Below are 13729 nucleotides of genomic sequence, written 5' to 3'. Positions count from 1 at the left end.
CAAACATCTGGTGAATAAATGCCGGAGGAAAAGGTGCAACCAGCTGAACAATGCACAGAAGGCTAGGGCCCTGATGCAGAAACCACTCACAGAATTGGGGGCAGGGGGGCGGGGCACAGTGCAAGACAGACTGACCTCCAGGGCAAAGAGGGAGGAACTCTCGCTGCTCAGTGGGAACAGGCTCAGGTTCAAGGACAAACATTTCCAGTGTGATTGAGCTGTGTGCATTTGATTGAAGCTTTTTTTTTTTTTTTTTTTTTGGCGGTTGTTTTGTAGGAATTTCTTTAAAAATAAAGAGATTGAGAGGTAATCATCACATAGAGATGGTTTTCCTTTTACAAACACTTAATAATATTAAAAAAAGTTAAAATTCAGACCCTTCCAATAAAATTAAGAAAGAAAGGAAAGAGAAGAGAGAGAAAGAAGAAAGGAAAAATGAAACAAACAACCCAAATCACTCCAGTTTAAAAGTTATGGCTTCAAAGTTATTATATACCTAAGATATGCTGAGCAAATCACCACCCACAACCGTGCTTCTAGACGTCATTAAATACTATACTCAGGTTAAAAGAACAGATTTGGCTCGGGCTGTTCCCTTTCACAGGGCCCCTGAAGTGGGTGCAAGTCTCACATCTTCCCTCCACCGTAATCAGATAATCCAGTAAAAGACCCATGCAGATGCCTCCCTCCCACCCCGGACTCCCTCCCCACTCCTTGCCCCCCTCTCCCTTCCCCACCCTAAACCCATCACCACCAAAAATATACACTGCTGTTTCCAGAATCTGGGATATGAAAGACAGATGTGACATTCCAATCTTGAGTCCCAGGATCTGGGCTTCAAATCCCTTGGCCCTTCCTGCTGCTGCTGAGGATGATGCCCTTGGGCTGGCTCATTTCCCACGGCTGCCACTGACTGCACTGCCTGAGACTTCCGCCAAGATTCTTTCCCCACCCACCCCCACGCCTCACATTTGGACCCAAAAGCCTCGCCTGACATGGACAACTGGGCCAGCTTTGGTTCCACAGTCTGAAGTGGAGGTGTTGACATGGGGTGGGTGGGGCAGCCTGCTGGGCAGGGAGCCCCACCATGGCATGGGGGTCCTGGGGTGGGGAGGGGCCGGGAATAAGACCTCTAGGAAGGGCACCAGGGAAACCAGACGCTGCTCACTACCGAACAGAGGCACCAGCACGCAGAGACGGCATGACAACCACACTCCCGACCTGCACATGCACAGAAAGCTCAAGCAGGTAAGTGCGCACCTACAGACACACACATACACACACACATATGTGTAAGGGCATGGCACGGACCAGGCACAACAGGGGACGCACCTCGGCACATGCACACACACGGCTGGACAGACAGGCGGCAGATCCCATCTCCACTGGCAGGCCCTCCAGATGTCCGCAGGAGGGAGGAGGGGAGCCTGGGGCCCAGAGCTGCCTGTGAAAGGGCGCTGTCCTCTTGGTGCCTCTGGGCCACCTCGGAGTGCTGGGGTTGGTCCCTGGAGGAGAACCCTCAGTGCTGCATGGCACTGGCGTCCTAGCGACACTCGGCTTCGTCCAGGCTGCCCGCCAGCGCACCGGGGTTGCGGGACTTCCCACCACAGCCAGCTCAGGTTGTGGCATCGAGTTCTCCGCACCCTTCGCTCTCAGAGTCTCCATGCCGTTAGGAGGTAAATATAAAAGGTGTCTGTGTCTCAAACCCAACATGGGAGTGAGGGAGTCTCCCGGGCTCGGTCCCTCTTTCGGGCCAGGACTCCTGGCCACAGAGGGCTGGGCAGAAACGAGAGGTAGGCCTCCATTGTACGCTCAACGCGGCAGCTCTGTGTGTAGTTCCCGCTGCCCAGGGCTGCGTGCAGGGGAGGGAGAGGCTTAGATCTTCACATCTTCCTGCACGCTGAGCTGTGAGAGGGTCTTCTTAATGCGCAGAGCGGTCAGGCGGGCCGCGCCGTTGGCGTACCAGCACTCCCGCATCATCTTCCCCATCACCCGTAGAGCCTGCACAGGGAGACCCAGACGCGTCAGTCGGACCCTCGCCCCTGCCCCAGGGAGGCCTTTCTGACCACCTTCCTGAGCCCTGGGACCTCCGGCGCAAGCTTCCCTCCCCTCGCTTCCTCGGGGGTCAGGAGAATGCCGTGCCTGGAGAGTGGAGATGTGCCCTGCAAGTGCCCTCGGTCAGCCATCACCGGGGTGCTCTGGATGGGGGTCCCGGAAATAGCCAGGGCTCCGAAAATCACTTCTGTCAGCCTGGAGACTCCTTCTGCATGATTCTGTCCTAACTGTGGTTTTCTAAAGCAGCACGTGAACCAGGCACAACAGGGGCGCCTCTGGGCACACACACATCTGCGATCCCACGGCTCACAGGCACAGTCTGCGGGTGAGGAGCAGCAGCAAGGGGGCCCCTGAAGGCAATCCCGTCAGAGACAGAAAGCTACGCTGCCACTGCCTGGACTACACAGGCGACCACCATGGGCAGACCAAGAGAAGGGTTCTGGAAGGTCGCCTACGAACCTCTACTGGTTCCTAAGGGCCACAGAAGTCCCCAGCAGCTACCCTAGGCCAGCGGTTTTCAAAATTTCAAAGACTGATCGAAGGGCATGTGGAACAGGGGCAGCTAAAGACCAGCTCTTTTAACCTCACCCTCATTCTCGGAAACCCTGACCTGAGGGCTCTGAGAAACGTGTTGGAAAATGCTGCTCTTTTATGCAACAGGAAGACATCACGTCAACCGTGAACTGAGTGATTTTGTTCTTAAATGCACCAATGCCCCCTAGTGGTTTTAATGCCTAAAAGCAGCGCCATGAGGGCCAAGGAGGCCCACACGCACTTGGTTCCGCAAACCCTGCTCCTGGGAAGACTCAGACCCCAGAATGCCATGTTTATTAGGAACCTGCATTATAAATTTGCTCTCATTTCAATTCCCCCCCAAATGCTGTCCCCGCCCCACTTCAGATGCCACCTCGCCCAAATTCCAACCCTACACACCCTCCTCCCTTCTGAGTTTTTAGAAAGGCCGCCTCCCTCACAGACATGCCTTCTCCCTAAGCCCTGTCCTGCCGTTCTTCTACATCCAGGCTAAGCTTCTTTCCTGGATGCCTCTTCTAGGCTCTTCTACAGAGCTCAGCTCACCCCTGTGGTTCCAGAGCCATTTTTCTAGTTAGACAGGTCTAACGCTTCCCACTCAGTTTTTGTTACTGTCTCCTGTTGACCACCTCACTTGGCTTGGTCCCCAAGACACAGATTTTTCTTCTTCTAGGCTGTCGATTTGCAAGGGAACCCTACAGTGACCAGGACAAGGCGCCATGGCCCCTCAGGGCTTAGTATATGACAGCACATGGTTGTGCATAACTGACACACTCAGAGGTTACCTCTGGGAACAGCCCCCTTGTTGGGAAACCCTTTTTCCTTTGTTTTTTTTTTTTTAATTAGGAAACCCTTTTTCTAAAGTAGAAAAATCAGGCAGATGGAAAAGCCACAGGAGTCAGGGAAGCTTCCTACCTCATAACTCTGCCACCAGTTGGGGATGTTGGGACGGAGCTTCTGGTCACATACGACCTTTCGCATTTCCTCAATGGAAGGGTCAGAGGGCACTAAGTCATAATACGGCAGCTGATATTCTTCGTGGACTCCTGGGAGAAAAGAAAAATATCCACCTGAGTTATCAACGGAAGGAGGGCAGTAATCAAAAACCTACAACAACACTTACACTGTGATCTATAAATACCACTTCCCGCTAAGAGGAGCCAGGGCTCCCTGGAGAGGTGGGTGGGTTCCAGGAAGGGAATAAGAGATACACGAGATTAGCCAGGAGTATCTTTTCCATACGAAAAGCAAGCAAACTATCAAAGACTACTAAGGTCATGTCAAAAGGCACAAACTTGGAAAGCTCCCCTGTGGCCAAAGATGAGAACATTTAAGCAAAAGTAGGACTAATTAATCACTTCAATGGAAGCAAATATTTTAAATCCACTAGTTCACGATATTTAAAAAAAAAAAAAAAGGACACCAAAAACCTCAGTCACCTTTGTAGAGGGAACAAACTATTTGAAAAATGGTAAATAAATATAAAGATTAGAGTATTTTTCCTTCCTTCCCTATTCAAATTACATTTCTTGGTAACTAAACAACTAGGGGAAATTTCTCTTTAAAGAAGAAATCCATGGGTGCCTGGCTGGCTTAGTCAGGAGAGTATGCGACTCAGAGTTACGAGTTTGAGCCTCATGTGTGGAGTAGAGTTTACTTAAGGACAAATTATTGTTTAATTTAATTAATTAAATTAATTTAATTAATTTTAATTTAAGAAATTAAAAAAATAAAAAATCTACCTAATATTTCAGGATTGACAGTAACAGAATATTGGCATTTTTCAGCCTCTAATGAATTTGGATTTGGACAATGATCACTGATGGCTGTTAACATCACAAAGAAGACATTATGTGCCTGGTAACAGAACAACTTTGGGGGAAAAAAACGTGTGTGTATGTAATTCTCATCATTAGATGTAACTATCACAGGAAATCCACAGGAATAGAAGAACATGTGAATGCCAGGAAAAGGTAACTGGCAAAATCTAGATAGGAAAACTACAAGGCAAATGACCTAGATTCTCCAATGGAATAAACTGCAAAGGAAAAAAAAAGCAGAGGGGGGACCCGTACATTATAAGAGACTTAAGACGTGTGTCAGCCAAATGCAGCTGATGGACATTATTTGAACCCTAATTTGAACAAACTGATTAAAAAATCTGGAGACACCTGGGGAAATCTCAACCTGGACTGGTTAAATGATAATACTATTCACTTTTTAAAGTGTGTTAACAGTGTCCTGTTTTTAAGTTCTTATCTTTTAGAGCTACAACCTGAAATACTTTCTGTAATAAAAAGCTAATTTAAAAATTCCAAGGTAACTTTCCCTGCCTTTTTCCAGGAAAAATTCTACTGTTCTGAGCTAGTGGGGCAGATCTATAAACAGAGTCTGACTTGGTAATTATCTAAGGGGTAGCTGAGAAACTATGCTCTGGCCTCAGTCTACCAGTGTCTGAATCCTAGCTGATTAGCATGACCTTGGACAAATTACCTAATTTTGCTGTGACTCATTCTCATCTGTAAAATTATGAAAATAATAGTACCCACCTCTTAGGTTCTGCAGGACAGATTCAGTGAGTTCATACACAGTGAGTGGTGAGTAAAGTATCATTATTACTAGAATACTCAGCCCCAACTTCTGGGGAAAAAATTAACTTATTCACAGTTTAAGACCTGTGTGACCAGATTTTTCTTAAATCTGTTTTATCTGTATATAATGATCCATATTTCAGGGGTGCCTGGCTGGCTTAGTCAGTAGAGCACACGACTCTTTAAAAATAATAATAATAATAATTATTATTATTATTATTATTATTGTCAGAGAGAGCGAGCGAGCACAGGCAGGCAGAATGGCAGGCTGAGGCAGGGGAAGATGCAGGCTCCCTGCTGAGTAAGGAGCCCGATGCGGGACTCGATCCCAGGACGTCGGGATGATGACCCAAGCTGAAGGCAGCCTCTCAACCGACTAAGCCACCCAGGCGTCCGGAGTACATGACTCTTAATGTCAGGATCATGAGTTCAAGCCCCATGTTGGCGGCTGGGGGGTAAAATTTGCTTTAAAAATAAATTTCTAAAAATGTTATATGTGCAATTCCATGAATAATACCTAGGCGCCTGCTCCATAATGTGAATCTTCCCAAACACATGAGAGATGGAAAAGGTGAGTAAAACAGAAGAGCGTTCGTTCCACTGGAGACTTACCAGTTCTTTTAAGTTCACTTAATTTTAATTTATTTCATTTCCATTGGCCTGGAATCTTTTACATCAGAGACAAATGGCTGAGGGAAAGATTCTAGCGGTTCCTGAATTTGTTCACATGGCAGAAAAGTTAGAAGTCATTGTATAATACTGATGTACTAAGCTAATGATAAAAAATGTTTCCTGCTAGATCTGATACTACCTTCTACTGGATTCTGATATGGGGGAGCAGGTGCAAATGCCAAAGGTGTAAGAAACAATTACAGAATAAAAAAACTAACTCATTTTGAGAAAATCCTGTATGTTAATAATTAACTTTCTGTTCCAAATTCAGAAATTACCACCATTATCTGATCAGCACAATCGCCTGAGAGCTGGTGTCAGAACATACTCCCTGCCTCTCATGGAAAGGGAAGCCCTGCATTAGTCCTGGGCTATTCCTGCCTGGGGCTTTCCCAAACTCTGAGGATAAGGACAATGTGTTTAAAAAAAAAAAGAAAGAAAGAAAGAAGCAAACAAACAAACAAGCCAAATAAGCCTCCAGAATGGTTACCACAATGTAAAACACTATTCTACAGGGGCACCTGGATGGCATGGTCGGTTAAGCATTCAACTCTTGATCTCGGTTTAGGTCATGATCTCGGGGTCCTGGGATTGAGTCGGGCTCCAGGCTGGGCATGGAGCTTGCTTGAGAGTCTCTCTCTCTCCCTCTGCCAACCCCTGAACCATTAGTCCACTCACACTCTCTCTCTCAAATAAATAAAAATAATTTTAAAAATAAAGACAGGGGCGCCTGGGTGGCTCAGTGGGTTGGGTCTCTGCTTTCGACTCAGGTCATGATCCCGGGATCCTGGGATGGAGCCCCGCATTGGGCTCTCTGCTCAGCAGGGAGCCTGCTTCCTCCTCTCTCTGCCTGCTTCTCTGCCTACTTGTGATCTTTGTCTGTCAAATAAATAAATTAAAAAAAAAAGTCAATTTTCCCTTTAAAAAAATAAAATAAAAATAAAAATAAAGACAATTTTGTAAAAAGCACTATGCAACAGAGTCAACACACCTTTAGTACAACCACCTCCAAGATTCCCTCATCTTTGATGAGGACCCGAGGTGTGATGGGCTCTGGCACTAGACACCCAATAGGTTGTAAAGAGAAAGGAGGCACAGAAACACCAGCTCCCTCAGGTGAGCACCCTCAGCGGATCCGGCGAGCTGGACTGGGAGCGGGGAGCAAGAGAAGGCAAAAAAGAAGGGTACCTCCAGAATTGCATCTCCGAGCAATCTCCCAATACACAAGCCCGAGGGCATAGATATCAGCACATTTGAAGGAGTCGAAGTGCTTCATGTTAATGGTTTCATCGAGCACTTCGGGGGCCATGTATCTGCAAGAGCAAAGGAAACAAGATCACGCCAAGAAAACAATTTCTTCGTTTAAATCCAAGTAGTGATTCAGGGGCCCTCTGAATGTAGAAAGGCATCACCCCAAGAATGCTCCTTGGGGAGCAGGAAGTGATCAATTCTCTTTACTGCAAACTCCCACGTTTTAGATTCGAATCTAAACACTTCAGCCAGGGCTGGGTGATACTAGGCCGCTCTTATTTGTACCTCTATTTTTTAACCATCAAGATGTAAGCGTGTTTTGCATGTTGATTTCCTGACAGTAGTATTTGTTCTGTGGATCACAGGGCAGTAACAACTCATAATATCTGGTGGTTACTGGGGTCTTGGACTTTATTAAATGTAGCCACAGTGATGGGTTGAGTTTAAATTTCACTCTGAACTTTTGTTATCTTACCTAATTACAGATAAAAATGAAATTAATTCTAGGTAATTGTTAAAGTCTTCCTTGGTTAAGTAGTACTACTTGAGCCACTCCCCTCACCCCTTAGCACCCCCTCACCTGAAGGCCAATCGGGGGTCACCTCAGGCCTCACACTTTGGGGCCCAGGTAGCTGCACTCATTCAGGTCAAAAGGAAGAAAGCAAGCAGCAGCACATCTGAGTGAAATTCACTGAAATCTGGCAGATAAATAGATCTCCTCTTCTGTCCCATTATAAGACCGCTCCGTTTCCAATCATGAAATCAATCTACAATCGTAATTCCTTATTCCTTCCTTCATTTCTGTATGAAGCAGGGAGTAGGCCCATAATCCTAAAGGTGCCTCCACTCTCCACCCTAGGTCACCTCTGCTCGAGGCGGGCAAACCTGCTCTGACCTTAGAGCAGACATACCCCTGTGTCTGCACAAGCACCCTTGGGACTACACATTCTTCCTCCCTGTCCCAGCCAAGTCTGTGGCCTGCCCCCTCTCATATCCTTCTCCAGATTCTCTTGCTCTGCTGCCTCCCCTGCCCAACACCAAAAACAGCTACGTGTATCTAGTTCTTTAGAGCTGGGCTCACGGCACCCGTATCTGTTGGATGCAACCAGCACAGCTTTCCAGTGCACGGGGTGGGGCTTGGATTCAGCTTCCATTGTCGCAGAGCAAAGGCCGCATCTCCATGTCTACATCTCTTTCTCCTTTGCAGATGGGGAGATGGGCGCCCATGCATGACTTGGTACAAGGGCAGGGCAAAAGCAGAGGCCCGAGGCCTTCCTACCGTTTGGTCCCCACCCTCTGATTTGGGGCGATGTCGATGGTGTCCGTGACCGCATCATGGCGGACAGCCAGGCCCAGGTCTGCGATGGCGCACATGCCATTTTTCTTCACCAGGATGTTCTTTGATTTTAAGTCTCGGTGAGCAATTCCAGGCTTCCCTGGCAGAGAAAAGAAAATATGGATCTTTATATAGAGAGAGCATACATGTTAAAAGCATAGACTCTGCAGCCAGACTGTGTGGGTCCGACTTCTGGCTTTGCCTTCCACTAACCCGGTAACCCTAAAAAGCGACTTAACCCGTCTGCACCTCTGTCTTCTCATCCACAGCATAAGGCTACCCCAGTCCTCACTTGACAGCTATATGAGGACGAAACACATTAATGTGGGTAAGTGAAGAGCTCAGAAGGACATGCACATTAATGATTCTCATTCCTCCTCCTCCTTTCCTTTCCCTGAACTGATATGCTCCAGGATAGAACTGCAAAGGAATTCCAAGAAGAACTGCCGTACTGGCTAGATTCTCACTGTCAAAGAGGCGAAGAGAAGGCCTGCTACTGTCACACAGTATTGTCACACAGTAGCCCCACAGGGGCTAGGGGCAGGATCACATGTTAATGGTTGGTTTCCGGTCAGGGCTGGCAAGAACCATTGCCCTGGTCAATCAGAAATCAGGGAGCACACCCACCACGTGGACGAGAACCACAATCCCCCAGGGGCGCCCGGGTGGCTCAGTGGGTTGAGCCTCTGCCGTCGGCTCAGGTCATGATCTCAGGACCCTGGGATCGAGGCCCGCATCAGGCTCTCTGCTCAGCAGGGAGCCTGCTTCCCCATCTCTCTCTGCCTGCCTCTCTGCCTACTTGTGATCTCTCTCTCGGTTTCAAATAAATAAATAAAATCTTTAAAAAAACAAAAAAAAGAACCATGATCCCCCAAAGAGCTGATGTCACAGTCAACCTACAAGGAAGCTCAAGGTCTGTTTCCTCCAGGAGAACCTTCCTAGGTTAGAAAAAGCCCAGTGTCTAACCCACCACGCAGTCTGTAAGCCAACTGTCCCCAACAGCGAATGTGTGACATGACTTTAGTGAACTGTGCTCCTCTGCCCTAGCTCCCTTTCTCCTCTGGGCTCCATTCTTTTACATGCGTGTGGAGACTTCGGGGATGACAGAACACTAGCTCACCACTCAGCAATCATGTCGGGCCAGCCGATGACAAACAATGGAAACTTTATGTTCCAGAGCCCTGGGGGAATTCTAAAGACAGAGGTGGAAAGACCCCACTGGAGACACCTCCTGTTCTCAGGAGAAACTCAAACCTCTCTCCCTTAGATTGGGCCACAGCTCTTGAGGCCCACCTCCAACCGCCTCAGTAAAAAGGCGTTCTGGAAACTAAACCTGGATGGTACTGGCTTTCAAAGTGTACTCAACTTCCCAGCGCTCTGGCGGGGTCCACTCACCTTGGGTGCCCACAATCTCCATGTGCAGGTGTGCTAGCCCGCTAGCCGCAGACAAGGCCAGCTTAATCATCCCCTCGATGGTCACCGTGTATCGGTTAAGATAATCGAACAGGGAGCCATGCTCATGGTAGTCTGAGACGAGCCACAGCTGTGTCCAGGTGCCATTATCTGCAGAGAACCACAGAGGAGTTCTGGAAGAGGCACAACTACCAGCAAAACGGTTAAGGCAGGAAAGAAAGAATAGGTGAACAACATGAACTCCCAACTAGACGCCTGATTTCATGGTGGCCTCCACACCTCCTGAGGCTCCCCCTCTGTACCCGTTTCATCTACACTTGTTCACCTATGTGGGGGTCCAGGAAGGACAGAAGAATGATGTTCTTTCTTAGACATGATCCCTTATTTCTGGCAGGTGCTGTCAGAGTCTGAACACAATCTACTCATTAGACTGTGACTGGCTGCACCCGCTGTGGCCAACAAGGAAGGCTTCGCGGAGGGGCACCTGGGTGGCTCAGTGGGTTAAAGCCTCTGCCTTCGGCTCAGGTCATGATCCTAGGGTCCTGGGATCGAGCCCCACATCGGGCTCTCTGCTCGGCGGGGAGCCTGCTTCCCCCTCTCTCTCTGTCTGCCTCTCTGCCTACTTGTGATCTCTGTCCGTCAAATAAATAAATTAAAAAAAAAAACCTTTAAAAAAAAAAAGGAAGGCTTCGCAGACCCTTCTCTGTGCCCCACGAACCTGTGAGCAGAGCCCAGCCCCCCAGCTGGCTCATCTGTAATGCTTCCTCTTGGGCCACTGTTCCTTCCAGGCCATGAGCTCTCTCTCTCTGGGAGAAGAGCAAGGAGCTCCTTAGTGTGTTCTTATATTCCAGATGAAAAAAATGCTTTTCAGTGCATGAAGAGCACAATTCCAAGTACTGCAGAAAGGTCACCTTATCCCCAGAAGAGCAATGGAAGGTGGACAGTACACACTTTTCCATGGGGTAGGGGATGAGAGGCAGTGTGTAATAGGAAGGAGGAAGGAGAAAAAGAAAAACCCAAAGCTGGTAATCTAATTAGGTTATGCTACTGTCAATAGGAAGATTGGAAATTGGATTGAGATCTCCAAATTCCAGGCCGGTGCTAGTTCCAGGACACCATACTATATATATATATCATGCTAAAAAGGCAAAAACGAAGGAGTCCGATTTTTCCTCCTCCCTTGGCCCTAATGTGAGTTTTTACAGCCAGATCCCTATTCACACAGGCTGCCAGAATCAATACAGGGAGTGGCTTTTGGAACGGCACCAATTCTGGCTTCTCTGATTATGAACAAGGAGCCCACCCAACAAACTGCTCTGGCGCTCCAACCAGCCCTGAAGTTGGGAGGACCCTGGCAGTAAGTCAAAGTTAGAAGGGAAGACATCTTCAGAGCCTTTAACTTGTATGTAAAATTGAAGTGTTCTCAAAAGATGTTGCTGTTTAAAAAAATAAAATAAAAAGCACAATTTACTCAGAGGGAGTAAACATGCTCTCTTCCCCTTCTTCCCCCATGTTTGAGTCCGAGCCTCTTCCACTTAGGGGCAGTTGGGGCCATATGACAATCTCCCCCACCCAAGCAATGCAAGGAATCGGCAGTCTGCTGTGGTCTTAGGAAGGAAGAATAAATACTTAGCATCTTCCGCAGGCTTTGGGGACACTAACTTCTAGAAACTGCCATGTCATGGGAGCAGCCTGTGTCACAGCTGTCGGCGTGACTCTCCTCAAATGCACAAGCAAACACCTCCTGGTCTTTCCGACTTCAGGTGCACTACCTGCCCACATGCCTGCCTCCCCCTCTCTCTGGAAGCTGCAAGGACAAGGCCCATGATTTGCTCCCTGTGACGATCGAAGCAGCTGGCAGAGGTCTTCCCCCACAGTGGTCAATGGCTGTTAGTGAATTAATGACTGAAATGCCAAGTACTCCCCACTATCTCAGAATAAGCCGTAAGGCTCTCTAGGAGGCCCTTCACAGTCTGACGGTGGCAGCCTCTCCACCCACGTGACCTGCAGGGTCCTAGACACCCCTCACCTCTACATGTGTGTCTGCAGTGCCCTTCCCACTGATTCTTCCTGATGGCCTCAATCAAGCTCACGTGGGACCACCCCACCCCCATCTCACTCCCAATTTTTGCTCACTGGAAGAGCTTTAGACTGATTGGCTTTAGATTAATTGATTAGCTAATCGACTGCTATGAGAGTCTAGCTTCCTAGAATTCCTAGAATCAACTATTCGTTGACCTCTCGCTCTGCTGGTCAGTGAAGCCCTCAAAAACAAGGATATGCCTGGCCACACAACAGAGACTCCAAAATTAAAGGAAAATGAAAAGGGAGAGGAAGGAGGAACCAAGGGACCCCAGGTCCAAGCCGACCAAAAGCGGAGCCTGAAGACCATGAGAAGGTGACACTCTGTGGGAAGCCAGGTCACCCCTGCTGTGCTGCCCGATCCACTACACATGTGGCCACTGCCAATTATATCACAGAACATGGACCACACACTTTTCTGGGCTCTCCTGCCCTGGCAGGGGGTGAGGTCACAATTCTTCATTCCAGTGATTTTCAAGGTAAATTAACTGGAGCCCCTGCCGGGACTACACTAGGGGTGAGGGGGAGGGGTGTTAGGAATGTAGAGGAAGCAGGCAGGGTGAGGGGCTGATCTTGTTTATCTGCTTAATAACTTTGCTTGCTGAAGAGCCTGGGTTTTGGTGTAAGCTTCTCATAGAAGAAAAGCTGGAAAGACTTTTATTCGGATTCTTTTTCTATGGGAGTAACTTTGAAGGCGGTCCCACAGCCATTCAACTTCCCCAGTGACCCCCTCCCTTTGGGGCTACTGCTGGCTCTGGGACTCCCCCCACCACCGTACCCAAACCCGGCTCATTACCTTTATTGTCAGCAGCAATAAATCCAAGGATGTTTTCGTGGCGCAGCATGACCGTCTGGTATATCTCTGCTTCCCGGAACCAAGACCGTTCTTCACGAGAAGAGAAAATCTTCACAGCCACGTCACCACCCCTCCAGCGGCCACGCCACACTTCCCCAAACCGGCCCTTGCCAATAATCTCCTGCAAAACGATGGTTCGGGCCACTGTGCGCTGGACAAAAAGGGGCAACCCTGTGGACCAAAGAATGGAAAAAAGGCAGATATTGTAAATTCGCTGAACTTTGCAACTCCCACTCTCACTGCCACACTGGAAAGGCCATTACCACACAATGCCTCCAATCCACCCTCGTCCACTGACCAAGGACAGCTGTGGTTGCCCCTGCACCATGACTAGGTGAGCAGTCAGAGGGCTAAACCAGGCAGCGGCTGGCAGTGAGTGGACACAGAAACGGAAACGCCTGAGATTAGTTGCGCCTTATCTAAGCAAATTTTCCTTTCAGTTAGTACGGGTGACAGATTTGCACACGTCTGACCAGATTTACCAACTCTGCAGCCGGCCTCTTGTGGGCCAGTCCACCCATATCTGCTTTGTGCTAAATGAAGAGGAAAAGAGGGCAGAGAAGAGGAAAGACAGCGCTGGAGGACTGGGGGTGCCTCAGGCAGCTCCACTCTGCAGCCACTAGAGGGCGGTGCTGTGTGGCCCATGAAAGCCCAACTGGTCAGGCAGGCGAGGTTCCCACCTCTCTCCAAAGCTCTGCTCACAGGTCAAGCTCCAGATACACAAGAGACAAACCCACGCTTATCCTAAGAGTAACTTTACTGTCTTTCGCAGGTCTCATTTACTGCTTCATTTGGCCCCTTCAGTAGTCTCCCTATCTGTCCAATCACAGTTACCATCAGGACTGACTTGGAGCTCTCTCACATCCTCTCCCAGACCAAATAAACATGTTATTAATCCCTAAGTCCTGTGGATGTGAATACCATTTACCGGAGGCTTACTGT

General features: G+C 48.5%; 1 protein-coding gene across 1 annotated transcript in view; it reads right to left on the bottom strand.

Moving 5' to 3' along the window:
- Positions 1–260: 260 nt before the first annotated feature.
- Positions 261–13729, bottom strand: part of ACVR1B (activin A receptor type 1B) — a 34095-nt gene continuing 20626 nt past the window's right edge. The window contains exons 4-9 of the mRNA XM_080811455.1: positions 12728–12958; positions 9832–9999; positions 8380–8536; positions 7038–7162; positions 3502–3632; positions 261–2001 (exon numbers count right to left, since the gene is read on the bottom strand). Coding sequence (XP_080667581.1) covers positions 1876–2001; positions 3502–3632; positions 7038–7162; positions 8380–8536; positions 9832–9999; positions 12728–12958 — 938 coding nt within the window. The 3' untranslated portion in view covers positions 261–1875. The remainder of the gene's footprint in view (positions 2002–3501; positions 3633–7037; positions 7163–8379; positions 8537–9831; positions 10000–12727; positions 12959–13729) is intronic.

This window comes from Martes martes (assembly GCF_963455335.1).
Source record: "Martes martes genome assembly, chromosome: 8".
Taxonomy (NCBI): domain Eukaryota; kingdom Metazoa; phylum Chordata; class Mammalia; order Carnivora; family Mustelidae; genus Martes; species Martes martes.
This window is presented reverse-complemented; position numbering and strand designations above follow the sequence as displayed.